The 14,090-nt window shown below is 39.1% G+C and overlaps 1 protein-coding gene across 1 annotated transcript; it reads left to right on the top strand.

Moving 5' to 3' along the window:
* Window positions 1–605: 605 nt before the first annotated feature.
* On the top strand, window positions 606–2,622 carry LOC126067985 (olfactory receptor 2T11-like). The gene is made up of 2 exons (XM_049870250.1): window positions 606–620; window positions 1,660–2,622. The coding sequence occupies exons 1-2, from the start codon at window positions 606–608 to the stop codon at window positions 2,620–2,622; spliced, it is 978 nt and encodes a 325-aa protein (XP_049726207.1).
* Window positions 2,623–14,090: the final 11,468 nt, after the last annotated feature.

Consider the following 14,090-nt stretch of genomic DNA (forward strand, 5'->3'; position numbering starts at 1 on the left):
AAACTTGGAATGAGACAATTTTTTTTATTTTTATGCTTGGCTGCTAACCAAAAGGTCACTGGCCCAAACCTACAAGCTGTTCTGTGGTAGAAAAAAATGTGGCAATCTGCTCCCATAAAGATTTACAGCCTAAAAAACCTTGTGGGGCAGTTCTACTCTTTCCTGTAGGGTTGCTTTGAGTCAGAGTCAACTCACAGACACATGACAACAATAGCAATTTTATCAATTAAAATTTTGGCTTTACATACTACTGCTTAGACTTTGCTGCTTCTATCGGTCACTGTTCACTGTTGTTACTATTCTTTTCTCTTTGTGAAACCAAGCATGACTTTCTACCATGGTATCAGCTAATTTTGGATTTTGTATAAACAGCATTTTTTTTTTTTCCACTGTAAGCATGTTGCCAGTCTTTTAAGGACATAGTTATACAAAAACAAATAAATAAAAACAATCTTACACCCTGTATTTTTATTTGCTGCAGATGGCAACCCCACATAGCGAGGCATACAGTATTTAGCAGTCATTCTAGGAATGGCACAGAAAATTACATTGCAGTGTGCCTCTGGGCTTGTCCCTTGATGGGACTTACCTTTTTACATAGATAAATGTTAAATGCTCAGGTCAGTAAGATCTACCTTTAGGCGGGTGTGCATTATTGTATTTATGATTCTTTTTCTTTTCTTTGTAAACCTTTGAATCTTTAATCCATCTGGTATGAATTAGGGATGAAAATCCTTTTCTAAATTGTGGCGTGTTGCTGTCACATTCTTATTTCCATTTTCCTATCTACTTCACAGAGTCTTAATCCTGTGGTTAGCTTTGGCCTAAAAGTACAGATAAACATTGGTAGGCAGGCTTGGTTAATTCTTTCTTCCTGTATGTCTTTTGGTTAAATGGCTTTAAGTTGCCCAAGTTTTATTTCTAACTGCTTCTCTGTCTCCATCCCCCAAAACACGGTAGCAATGGGAACAATGCAGAGAATCAGCTTACTGGCATGATCATATCTTTTGTTGAAGGAATTTTATTCTGGAAGACTGATACAAGTAAATGAGAGAGTAAAACTATTTGTAGAAAGATAAGCTAGGAGGATAACTAAGCAGTGCAAGCGACAGTTAAGTGATACAAATTTAGGTACTAGCAAAAAGAAAAAAGAATGGAGAGATAAGAAAAATTTTATTCATGAAGCCACAACAAATATCAAACTATTCATTTCTTAAGTTATTCATTTCACTTACCTTTATTCAATCAGTCAATGAATCAATCATTCATTCTTTTCTCCAACCAGTATATACTTAGACCTACTATGGGTTGGGCAACTTTCTCAATTCTACAACTGCTGAGTGAACAGGACAGATAAAGCCTCTATTGCATGTATAGAAAACACCATTATCACAACCTAAGTACAAAAGAGTGAATATAAAAAAAAAAAATTTTTTTTTTTTTTTAATATAAAAACACCATAAAAAATGGTCCTTCCCCAATAAGGAGAAGTTGAACCATAGTCACAGTTTTATGACACAAGGTTTGTTAGTCTTTTTGATTTTTCTAGCATTCTGCCCTGGAAAATTTTATCTTGACCATAGGGCATTTCTCCCATGCTGAATATCCTACTTTCTTTCCTGAATTTTGTGACTTCCTGTTTACCTGAATTTGTCCTAGGTTCTGGCAATGAAGAACAGCACTTCATCCTCTGACTTTATCCTGCTGGGGCTTCTAGTGAACAGTCAGGCTGCAGGGATTGTCTTCACAGTTATCCTTGCTATTTTCACGGTGGCTGTAACTGCGAATTTGGTCATGATATTTTTGATTCAGGTGGATTCCCGCCTCCACACCCCCATGTACTTTCTACTCAGCCAGTTGTCCATCATGGACACCCTTTTCATTTGTACCACTGTCCCAAAGCTTCTGGTTGACATGGTGTCCCAAGAGAAGACCATTTCCTTTGTGGCCTGTGGCATCCAGATCTTCCTCTACTTGACCATGATTGGCTCAGAGGCCTTTCTTCTGGGCCTCATGGCCTATGATCGCTATGTGGCTGTCTGTAACCCCCTTAGGTACCCAGTCTTGATGAATCGCAAGGTGTGTCTCCTTCTGGCTGCTGGTGCCTGGTTTGGTGGCTCTCTTGATGGCTTTCTGCTCACCCCCATCACTATGAATGTCAACTATTGCGGCCCCTGCAGTGTCAACCATTTCTTCTGTGAGGTCCCTGCAGTTCTCAAGCTGGCTTGTGCAGACACATCCTTGTATGGAACTCTGATGTACATCTGCTGTGTACTCATGCTGCTCATCCCCATCTCCATCATCTCCACTTCCTACTCTCTCATCTTGTTAACTGTCTACCACGTGCGCTCTGCAGAAGGCCAGAGAAAAGCCTTTACCACTTTCTCATCCCACTTGACCGTTGTCAGCATTTTCTATGGGGCTGCCTTCTACACGTATGTGCTGCCCCAGTCATTCCACATCCCCGAGCAGGACAAGGTAGTGTCAGCCTTCTATACCATGGTCACACCCATGCTCAACCCCCTGATCTACAGCCTCAGGAACAAGGACGTCATGGGGGCATTTAAAAAGGTATTTGTGCGATGCTCATCTGCTCAGAAAGTAGCAAAAAGTGATGCTTAGAGATTCAACAAGAGGGATGGTCTTTCATCATTTTTTTTCCCCCCAAGAATCGCCTCCATGTATCCTGTTTCTTCACAGATTATTTGGGCATCTGTCAAAGAGTACTTAGTATTGGAAATTAAGACAATTCATCCTGTTTGGATTATTCTGGGGTAGAAAGATGTTTCATCAACTACACAGAGACTTTTTTGGATAATTATCAAAAATTGTTTCCCACTTAGTAAGTTAAAGGATTAATCTTGTGTTGATTCTTGCCTCCAAGAGGAAAAAGCAAAACACACACATACATAAAACAGATATTAGAATTTACAGAATCGCCTTTTATTCTGAACTATGTCTCCTTCATAACTGACTCGGCATTAAACATACAAACAAAAATCCCCTCCAACACTACTGAATTTTTAGTGCCAAAATCTATGTGATTATTTTAATAGCAATAAAGCATAACAATAGCAACCAGCATGTAACAAAGAACTGAAACCACACAAATTTTAGCCATATCTTTTATTGTTGAAATTTTGCAAAGCTCTGAGATCGCCTTTGCATGTCCTGATCTGAATATAGCAACTGACACATACTAGACCACAATAAGTAGTGGATGAATTGAATTGAACCTGCTGAATGAATGTATGGGTGACCAAGGATCAGACACCTTTTCAAAGGAATAGACTCTGTCTAATATTTAGCATCAGAGAGAAGCACTGTACCGCCTTCTGTGTTACTATACAATAGTAGGAGAGCAGATGAAGCAAGAGCCCACCCTGGAAAAGGACTTCATCATTTCACAGCTCTGTGTAATCCCACAACACACTTGAAGGCAATTTGAGTTTTGCTTGAGTGAGATGGGAAATCCTAGAAGAATTTTCAGATGAGGTGTGACAAGACAAGATTTCCATCTGTAAAGGGATTACTGTGGCTATAGTGTGAAGAATAGAGGAGGGAGCATGTTGGATAAAGGAAAACAATGTAGGAGATCTCCAAGGTGAAAAATTAAGATGGCTTGGAGTAGAGTGGAGTAGTAGAGGCAGATTCTGGAAATGATCTGGAGGACTAGCTAACAGGATTTAGCTCATGGATTGCACGTATACTGGGAGAGAAGGTGGAATGAAGGATAACTCAATGGTTTGGGCCCAAGTGGATGGAAAACAGAATTTCTATTTACTGAGATTTGGAAGACTGCTAGAGTGGCAGGTTTGAGTGGGAGAAATCAAGAATTCAGTTGTTAACAAGATAAGTTTTAAACATTTGTTACATGATTAACTGATACTTCAAAAAGTCAGCAGCCAGGAGTTCAGATTATAGTCCTAGACTGAGGTATAAATTTTGTAGTCTTCAGAGTATAAAAGTATTTTAACAAATGAGATTAAGGAAAGGTCTGAGACTGAGCCTTGAGGCAGTCAGGGAGGAAAATGAGATAAGAAAGAGGGTCTGATGAGGTAAAAAGAAGTGATATCTCAGACACAAGTGAATGAAGTGTTGAAAGAAAGAGGGGATAATCAGCCACGACAAGCACAATTTATAGTTGTATTAATGTGAGAAATGAGACTTGACAGTTTAATTTGGCAACATGGAGATTAGGTGTGACCTCTACTAACAACAATTTTAATGGAGTTGTGCTTGGGGAGCAATCAGGGGAAAATGGAGGGATAGGAAGTGAGCATGGTACATATAGTATTAAAAAAAGTTTTAGAATGGTATATTTGTAAAAAGGAACAGAGAAATTGGGCAATACCTGGGATGACATATGAGATATTGCATGTGTTTGTATGTTTAAGGGAACATTTCAATTTAAAGTGAAGGTTGACGATGGATGAAAAATGGAGGGAACTTCCAAAGGGATGGCCTTTGAGACTGACAGTGTGGAAATAGTCAAGCATGATGAGTTTGTCAACTGTAGGAGGAGGAAACTGGAGCTACAGCAGATACAAGTGATTTGATTCTGGCAGTGTCCATTTTCTCAGTGCACCAAGAAGCTACGGCAACATCTGTGAGTGAGGAGGAGGGAGGAATTGTTTAAAGTTTGAGAAGAGTGGAGAAGCTTGAATAGTTATCTTAGAAAGCAGGAGAGTTGAATATGTAGAAATGTTAGGGTTGTAGGTCAGGCCTTGGACCCCCTTCGGACAGAATATATGAATTTAATAAAAGAATATTTTTCAGATAATCCATGAAGTATACTTAACACAATGCATAGCAAATAGAAAACGCTCCACATATTAACTACAATTAATTATGGCAACAATGACAACAGCAACTACTATGGCTAATATTACAGATTTATCATTATTTATGTGAGGAAAACATGTCATACTCATTTATGCCCTGGTGGTGCAGTGGTTAAGAGCTCTGCTGCTAACCAAAATTTTGGCAGTTTGAATCCACCAGCAGCTTCTTGGAAACCCAATGGGGTAGTTCTACAGGGTCCTATAGAGTCGCTATGAGTTGGAATCAACTTTTTTGTTTGGGTTGTACTTTGCAGCATAAAATATGTATTCTAAAGCTTTTTGTTTAAATGAATTGGTCTATTTGGACAATTAAAGGCAGTAGAACCAGCATTATTGCTACCATTGTGAAGTTTCTTGTAGAGTGTGGTGTCACTTGGCATCATAAGGTGACAAATTGGAAATTGAAGACTGATTAGGTCCTCCAGAGGCACCCTGACACCTAGCACATCATGCTTCTAATGTGAGCTTTGTGATTGCTTCTCTGGTAAGCAGATGAGTTTCTATTTGCTCTTTGCTCTGAACCCAAAGGTGGACTCACTGAGTGAGTTAAAAAGCTATTAAAATGTTACAATAAATGCTATTAAAATATTCTATCTCCTATCTTTGTGTAAACTCATTAAATGATTTTTCAGTTGTTAAATGAACTGGATTTTATATATTTTTTCTATTATATTTAATTAAAAGAAATCCTGGTGGCATAGTGGTTAAGAATTATGGCTGCTAACTTAACTAAAAGCTCGGCAGTTCGAATCCACCAGACGTTCCTTGTAAACACTATGGGGCAGCTCCACTCTGTCCTATAGGGTCGCTATGAGGCGGAATTAACCCCACGGCAACAGGTTTGTTTTTTTATTCTGACTCCTAGGGTTTCCAAGGAGCACCTGATGGATTCATCTGCTCACCTTTTGGTTAGCAGCAGTAGCACTTAACCAAAATGCCTCCAGCGTTTCCAAGAAAGTTGTTTCCACTAGGTTGCTAACCAGGGACCTTTCTCTTGCCAGGCAAACATGATAACCCCTACACTATGGAAACTAGTTTTTAATTGTTTCCACTTTGTTTCCCCTATTTCGGAGTCAAATTAGAGTGGTTTTAAGACCGTATGGTTGGCGTTAAGCCCACTGGAGTTTGAATCCTGGTTCTGCTATTTCCATGCTGTGTGGCCTTGGGCGTGTTACCTAACCTCTTTGTACAATCCTTTTCTGTTTTGCTAAGAGGTAATCAAAAGTCAAGAAGAGGGAAAGACTTCTTAGTAGAGATTTCCTGAGTCTGTAACTATTCATTTCTGTTACTCCTTGAAGCAAAGGAAGCCCTGCCTTTGGCATCTAGCCACAATCCATTTTTTAAATCTCCAGGCACAGTTTTCACCAGGAGTTTCTCTTGAACCAATAAATACCTCAGGAAAATATAGAAACAAATGGACATTTGTGATTGCATCCAAGCCTTGCTTTTCTGTCTTTTTAAAACAAACAAACAAACAAACCCATTCCTGTGCAGTCAATTCCGACTCATAAGGACCCTGTGTCTCTTTGGGGAAGAAAAACCCATTAAAATAAAAACAAAAACAAACACCTATGTGATAATTTCGAGATTCTATCTATAAGAATTGCTATAAACAAAACAAAACAAAACAAAACATTGCTGTCAAGTTGATTCTGACTCATAGCTACTCTGTAGGACAGAATAGAACTGTCCCTTAAGGTTTTCAAGGGGCGCCTGGTGGATTCCAGCTGCTGACCTTTCAGTTAGCAGTCTTAGCTCTTAACCACTGGGCAATCAGGGCTTCCACAATTGCTATGGGACCATTTTAATTGCATCCTTCTGCCACCTTGTGGCTAATGGCTGAAATGACAGACTCCTAAAGCAGTTGTATTTTCTGTTACGTATTTTTTAAAAGTGTGTATTGTTAGGGAAATAAAATAACAAACAAAAACAACAACGACAAAAAGGTAGGCATCCACCGAAATATTACTGCGGTTGCCTATGAAGGATGGATGGAGATTTTAGTTTTTCTTTTCGGCTTCAGGTATTTTCTGCATTGAGTAGGGGCAATGACTGTTCAGTGGTAGAATCCTCACCTTCCCTGTGGAAGACCCAGGTTCCATTGCCAGCCAGTGCGCTTCAGGCACAGCTACTACCCCTCTATCAGTGGAGACTTGTGTGTTATGATGCTGACAAAGTCTCAGTGGAGCTTCCAGACTAAGACAGACTAAGAAGAAAGGCCTGGTGATCTGCTTCGTATAAACCCTAGCTGTCCCCCCCACCCCCGCCAAAAAGAAAAACATCATTGCCGTGGAGTTGATTCCAACTCATAATGACCCTATGGGACAAAGTAGAACTGCCCCCATAGGGTTTCCAAGGAGTGACTGATGGACTGAACTCCCAGCCTTTTGGTTAGCAGCCAAACACTTAACCACTGCACCCAGGAGTCGATGAAAACACTTCGAATCACAAACCTGATTCACAATCAGTCATGGGGGCCACTGACTCAAGGGTAGCTAATGACAAAAACATCATTACCAGAGGTAGTGTTGTGCTGTGTTTAAGAGCACAAATTAGCTGGGTCTCATCCCTCAAAAAAAAAAAAAAAAAAAATTTTTTTTTTTTTTTTCTATCCCTAGCTCCACCATTTACTGACTCAGGGAATTCACTGAACCTCTTTGTGCCACAGCTTCTTGACTTGTGTGAGCGTTCACTATGTTAATATATGTACAGCTCTATCCTGGATCCTAGTTCTTTGTGGTCAGTCAACTCAACTGGTTTTAGTTCTTTGTGATAGTTATCATCTTCAGCACGGTCATCATTATTGTCAACCCATCACCAGGCGTACATTCCAGATTAAGGGGTCAGTGCTGAGAATCAGAGCACATGAGTGTAAATTCCACGGTACATGGGCAGGTTACCATCCTCAGGGTGCCTGGTTTTCTCATATATGCAACTTGGATCATCACAGTGTCTATTTAATTGGGTGGTAGTGGAAACATTGTTGTTCCTATCTGGCTTCGGGTAAGACCTCTGAGCCGTTTTTTTTTTTTTGGCGCTACCCTCAATCTACCGGATACAGTATTTTTCAAGCTGTATCTCATTTATACTCGGCAACTACTCTAGAAGCGATCAGAAAAACACAATAAATCATATGAAAACACCATACATATCATTATTTGATTTGCTTTGTTGCTAAAATAAAATTTTCCTAATATAGATTTTCCCGTTTTTCTCCAGATACATTTTTATAATTATCAAAGGAATAGAAGCTTTTTGCCTTAAGCATATATCTTTGGCAATTTCTCTTCCTTTTATCTTATAAAACTGAAGGAAGATATTTATCCAAAATGCTACTACACAGAAGGAATTCTTTGGGCACATTTGTTTGTAGCTATTTATTTTTATTATATATGTAAATGCTTAATGTGCTTTTTTCCTCTTTATTATTCTGGCAAGTATATTAAAAAAAAAAAAAAAAGTTGCTCTTGAGTTGATTCCAACTCATGGCAACCCCGTGTGTTACAAAGTAGAATTGCCCCATAGACTTTTCTTGACTAATTTTTATGGAAGCAGATCACCAGGCTTTCTTCTGTGACACTGCTGGGTGGGTTGGTAGTCAAGAGCAAACTGCAAGTAAATTTAAGCTGCCATTAAACATTTCTGTAATTATTTACATGGATGCGCATTACTCCATTTCACAATGAAGTCTACTGCATTAAAATGTCACAAATATTATTTCATGATCCTTTTAAATTACAAAATATTTTTTCATGAATTAATATATCTTACTTAAGCAAAATACTGTACAGCAAGCACCTCGGTCCCCAAGCTTCTTGTCCCCGATGGTACAAAGCCAGAGTTCCAGGATCAGGACAATGGCTTCCAGAAATGGGTATGTAGGGATGGGCTGAGGACAGGATGCACCTGTTAAGGCTCATCTGACAGGGCCAACCAGGTCAGGTGTGCAAAGGCCCTTTTAGCCTGACAGCCCAGGTTCCTTGAGGCCAAGAATTATTTTACTGGGATTTTAAGAAGCTAATTGACTTTGATCACTAAGGAGAGAAGCAAAAGCAGAGGTTCAGACAGAAACAATCACGTTATTAACGGTTTTTATTATCTCTTTATATTATGACATGTGACATAACACATATGAGTACCAGAATAAAAACTTACAGTTTAATAATCATCACAAAGCAAACACTTATGAAATCACTAATCTAGCAATCACCCAAGTCAAAAAATAGAATATGGTTAGCATTTCACAGCCCTCCTGTGGCTCTTCCCAATCTCCGCAACCCCATACTACGAAATTAATGATTATTCTGAATGTCTTTAAACTTTTTAAATTACTTTTAAGCATACAGAAAGGTTTCCATGTATCCCTTACCAGCTTTCCCTAATACTAATATTTTACATAACCATACTACAATTATCAGGACCAGGAAATTAGCATTTCACTGATTTTTCTAGTAATGTTCTATTTTTGTTCCAGAATCCCATCTGTGATCCCACACTTCATTTAGTGGTTACTTTGCTTTTGTCTCTCGAGTCTGTAACAGTGTCTCAGTCAGACCTTGGCACCTTTGAAGAGTACTGATCATTTATTTTGGGAAATGAACTTGATAATAATCATTTCTTTGATTTTTACTGTGTTATGAGGTAAGCACCAAACCAAAGCCAGACCCATTGCCATACAGTTGATTCCGACTCAGATAAATATATATCCCTAAATACTACAGTTTAATTTTTTACAGTTTGTTCAAAATTATATAAATAAAATTGTACAAATTATATTCCTTAATACTTAGCTGAGATTTTGGGAGGAAGGCTCTGATTTTTAGAGTGAAAAGAATCCATATTATTGGATACATGTGCACACAATAACAATAGCAGCAGCACAAGGGATTGTACGAACAGTCAGAATGACAAACAGTGATATTGAAAGTGATTTCTGAATCCCAAGGTTTGAAACCAGCATATAATCTAAATAAAACCAGCCTGTGACATGGAGCACCAGATGAGCATCCTAAAGAAAGTAGATGTCAGGTGACTTAAGACAAAAAAGAGAGAGAGAGAGATTTTAAAAGATTAAAAAAGAAGAGGAACAGATTCATTGCTGTTTGCCCCTCAGCGAAGACCAAATGAACTCCAGAGTTCCTGTGCAAAGCTTCACTTGACTTTGCTGAGAGCTGGACTTCTTAAACAAGATCCAAAGAGCTAGTTGCCACCCACAAACATTACTCAAGGAGCTGCAGGACTCTAGAATGCAAGAGGGCTGTAAAGTACCCATGCAAACTGTGTGGTTGAGTCAGCGATGATTATGCACTCAGACGGGCAGATAGACTAAATTATGGGAATCATAGCTACTTTTGGTGACTGGGGAGAGTATAAGGAGAATTTCTGAGTATGGGTAATAATCTCGGCCCTGGCGGCAAATAAATGAGTGACCAATTGTTTTCATTTATATGTGTGAACATTTGCAGACTTCTCAGAATGCATGTGATAATTCATTTAATTTTATGTAAAAACAAATGAATTCATTTCTTTGTATATTTTGATTAAAAAAAAAAAAAGCTGTTGCCATCGCATTGATTCCTACTCACGGTGACCCCATGTGTGTCTGAGTAGAACTGTGCTCCACAAGATTTTCAATGGCTGATGTGTTGAAGTAGATCACCAGGCCTTTCTTTCAAGGGGCCTCTAGTGTATTCGAACCTCACAACATTACAGCTAAGCATGTTAACCATTTGCATCACCCAGGGACTCCTGTCAGGTGCTATACCAGTGGTAGATTTCATGGTAGTGAAATAACAAAACCAGTGTGTTTTCCTTCACATAACGTATTTTTTTTTTTTCAAATAGAGAAAGTTGGTTATACAGTGGTTGGAAGGCTGAAAGAGCAAAACAGAAAGGGCTGAAAAGAGCCTGAGCTAACCCACAGATAAGACTGTAGGAGACAGGTAGTTGCCACCCTTGAGCTCAGGAAACAAGGGAAAACCCAAACCCATTGCCAGTCCAATCCATTTCCACTCATTGCAACCCTATAGGACAGAGTAGAATCATTCCACAGGGTTTCCAAGGCTGTAGCCTTTACCCAAGCAGACTACCACATCTTTCTCCTGTGAAGTGGCTAATGGTTTCGAACCACTGACCTTTCAGTAACCAAGTGCTTAACCACTGCCCACCAGGGCTCCTTATCAAAGGGAAGATGTGGGGTAACCAGAATCTAGATCTTGGAAGAGACCCTCAGACTTCTGAGGAGGTTGTGCTTCCTCGACTTTGCTCGTATCTCTGAGGGAAAGAGGAAGGCTGGATCTAGGAGGCTGGAGCCAGCTCCTGCTGCTGCCATGACACTGACAGGCACAGAAGAAAAGAACAACAGAAGGATTTCTTTCCACCCTTTTTGCTCTGTTGGTATAAAATAACTGGAAGCCATCTGTCATGGAATCAGAGAAAAGTAGTTCATTTAGTGGCGGTTCCAACCATCAGGTAGAAGAATAAGAGGGTATGTTTGCAGCTAAGAGTTCACAGGTAAATAAATGGCACACTCCCTTTTCCTCTACACACATTTCTTCATCCTGTCATATCAATAAAATTATAGGAGCAATGATTTTGTTAAACTAATGTTCAATGTTTATACTATTAAGACAACACGAATATCCACACATGAGTTGTTAGTAGCTTTGTGGCTACATTTACTTAACGACATAACTTTTTGTTGTTGTTGCACCTCTCCAGTGGAATTAATCATGTCTAAGAGATTTGTTTTTTGTTTGTTTTTCTTTTTAGTTTGCTTCTGTACAATATGTATATGTTTTCTCTCCATAAATATCCTTTCAATGTTGCAAACACTTCAGGAATGCTCCTAGTTTCTTCTTCATCGGGATCCCTGCTGCATCCTTTGCCCTCCTGCATTCACTCAGACTGCCTGCTCTCAGTCTTAGCTGTACAACATCCTTTCCCCTCCCTCTTGCCCCACCACCCAGGATTTCCCTTCCCTGTCTTCTCTCTCCTGCCTTGGATCCCTGTTGTCTATATTCCGTGCCTTTCTTATTCTTGGTTTACTCTCTCATTCTAACAGAGCATATCCCTCCATAGGTTACTAAACAAGGTTACATGGGAGAAGAATTTTTTACATCATTCAAGTCTGGAAATATAGTCTATCCTCGCACTTGATGGAATTTTGCCAAGGTGTACACTTCTAGGTTCAATATCATTTCGCCTCATAATTATAAAGACATCAGTCCATTTTCTTCTTTTAGAATTTCTACTGAGAATTCCAATGTAATTTTGATATGAAATATTTCCTCTGAAAATTGTTGCCCCTCTGAAGGCTTTTAAGCTCTTCAATTTGCATGTGGATTAAAGTTTCATAATGACATGTCAATATGCATCTTAATAATTGCACTGGACACTTGAGGGGACTTTCGATCTTGAAATTCCAGAACACTTTGTTGAAATAGTACTTAAATATTTTCCTCCATTTCATTTTTTTCTATTATTTTCCCCTGGTATTCCTATTATTTGCAGCTTGGCTCTCCCAACCTGAACCTTTAGGTTTATAGTCTTTTCTACCTTATTTCCCATCTCTGTTTATTCTGCTTCATTTTTCCACCGTAATATTGTGGAATAATATGTTCATGTGCTTAAGAACTTTTCTTATTCTGCTAATTCTCCTTTTATAGCATCATATTCTAACTTAACATCTGTTTTTACATTATTATCTCTCTGAGAAGAAAAATTGCAGTTCTTTTTTGAAAGTGTTCTTTTGTTACCTGTATACTGTACTTCTGTTTTTTTTTATACTTTACTTCTGTTACTTCAAATCATGGATTTGAGCCACCTGCTGCAAAGCCAATACTGAGACAGGAGGAGGTAACAGCAAGAGGGCTTTACTGAACACCGGTGTCCAAGAGACAGAGGGGGTTGAATTTCTCCCAAATTCTGTCTAGCTTTAAAGGGCTAACGGGAGGGTTTTATAGGGGGAAGGTCAAGGTTACCTAATGTTTTTAAGCACGTAGCCCACAGATGGTCTTATACGTCACAGAACAACTACAAGAAACTGTTTATTAAACTAAAGATATGCATGTCAGACATCTGGACTCTAATGTGTATGTTTGTAACAGGCTGAAAAAACTTACATAAGAGTCTCTTGGCTAGTGGAACTGTTCTGACAAGTCCACTCTGACTGAGATAAGGAACAAGAAAGAAAGTTGAAGATCAAAAGTGCCAGGCAGCCTTCCTAGCTGCCGTCTTGCAGGCTGAAGGTCATTTCTCAAGAGAACAAAGAAGAGAAGAGAGATCAAGGCCACAGGAGCTGAGAGAGCTCCACATACCTTTGCCAGAGACCGGTGCAGCTGGTGGAATAAAAATGCGTAGAGATTAACATTACGGCTTTAGTTATGTCAAGCTCTCAATCACCCATTTTGAACAGGAGAAAACATGTTGCAAGGTATTAGGGTCACAGGACATTTTCAGTTTTGAGGTGCCAGTAGGTCTAATTGGGGGAATTTCAAAACTAAAATTAAGCACTCTATAATCAAATTAAACTTACTTAAATTAATTCTACTTTCATGATAACATTTGACTTCTAATAAAGTTTACCATTTGCAAAACAAAGATTAGCCACGCTTCTTAAGAGTGAAACAGGCTATTCAGTCATATCTTGAACAGAACCAGTGCCATTTTTCAAAGACTAGAGATTAATCAGAGCTTATACAGCTATGCTGAAACAAACTAGAAAATATATTCCCTCTACTTTAATATTAAAGCACTAAAGAAAATGCATTTTCTCTACCTCACTTCTACCTCCCACACCCCGCGACCCCACGGTGGTTGTATTATTGTGGTTTCTGCCTTCTACTTTCAAAGCTTTCCTCAAGAGTCTAGTGACACTTGGCTATCTACTGAAGGGAAGATTTCTGGTCATGAACGAGGCTTAATAACTGGTGGGCTTCTCTGTACTGTGATCTCACTGGTTCATTCACTTGAGAACCCCTAATTGTCAGTACCAAAAAAAAAAAAAAAATTTTTTTTTTTTTTTGTAGGCATTTTACTTGGCATTGTCTGTTTCCTCCTAATGGAATCTGTCTGCAGTGGGAGGATGACGCCTGACGCCGTCTTCCAGCTTTCTGAGAGCCAAAGTAGGAGGGAAAGGGCTGAGGTTTCTCACAAGTCAGTATGTACATTTTCCACGTCTTTTTACTCCCTCTGCTATGCCTATTTTTCCAAGACCAGAGCCCTGAGGCTCAATATCTCCGTAAA

The sequence above is a fragment of the Elephas maximus genome, chromosome 2, assembly GCF_024166365.1.
Source record: "Elephas maximus indicus isolate mEleMax1 chromosome 2, mEleMax1 primary haplotype, whole genome shotgun sequence".
Lineage (NCBI taxonomy): Eukaryota > Metazoa > Chordata > Mammalia > Proboscidea > Elephantidae > Elephas > Elephas maximus.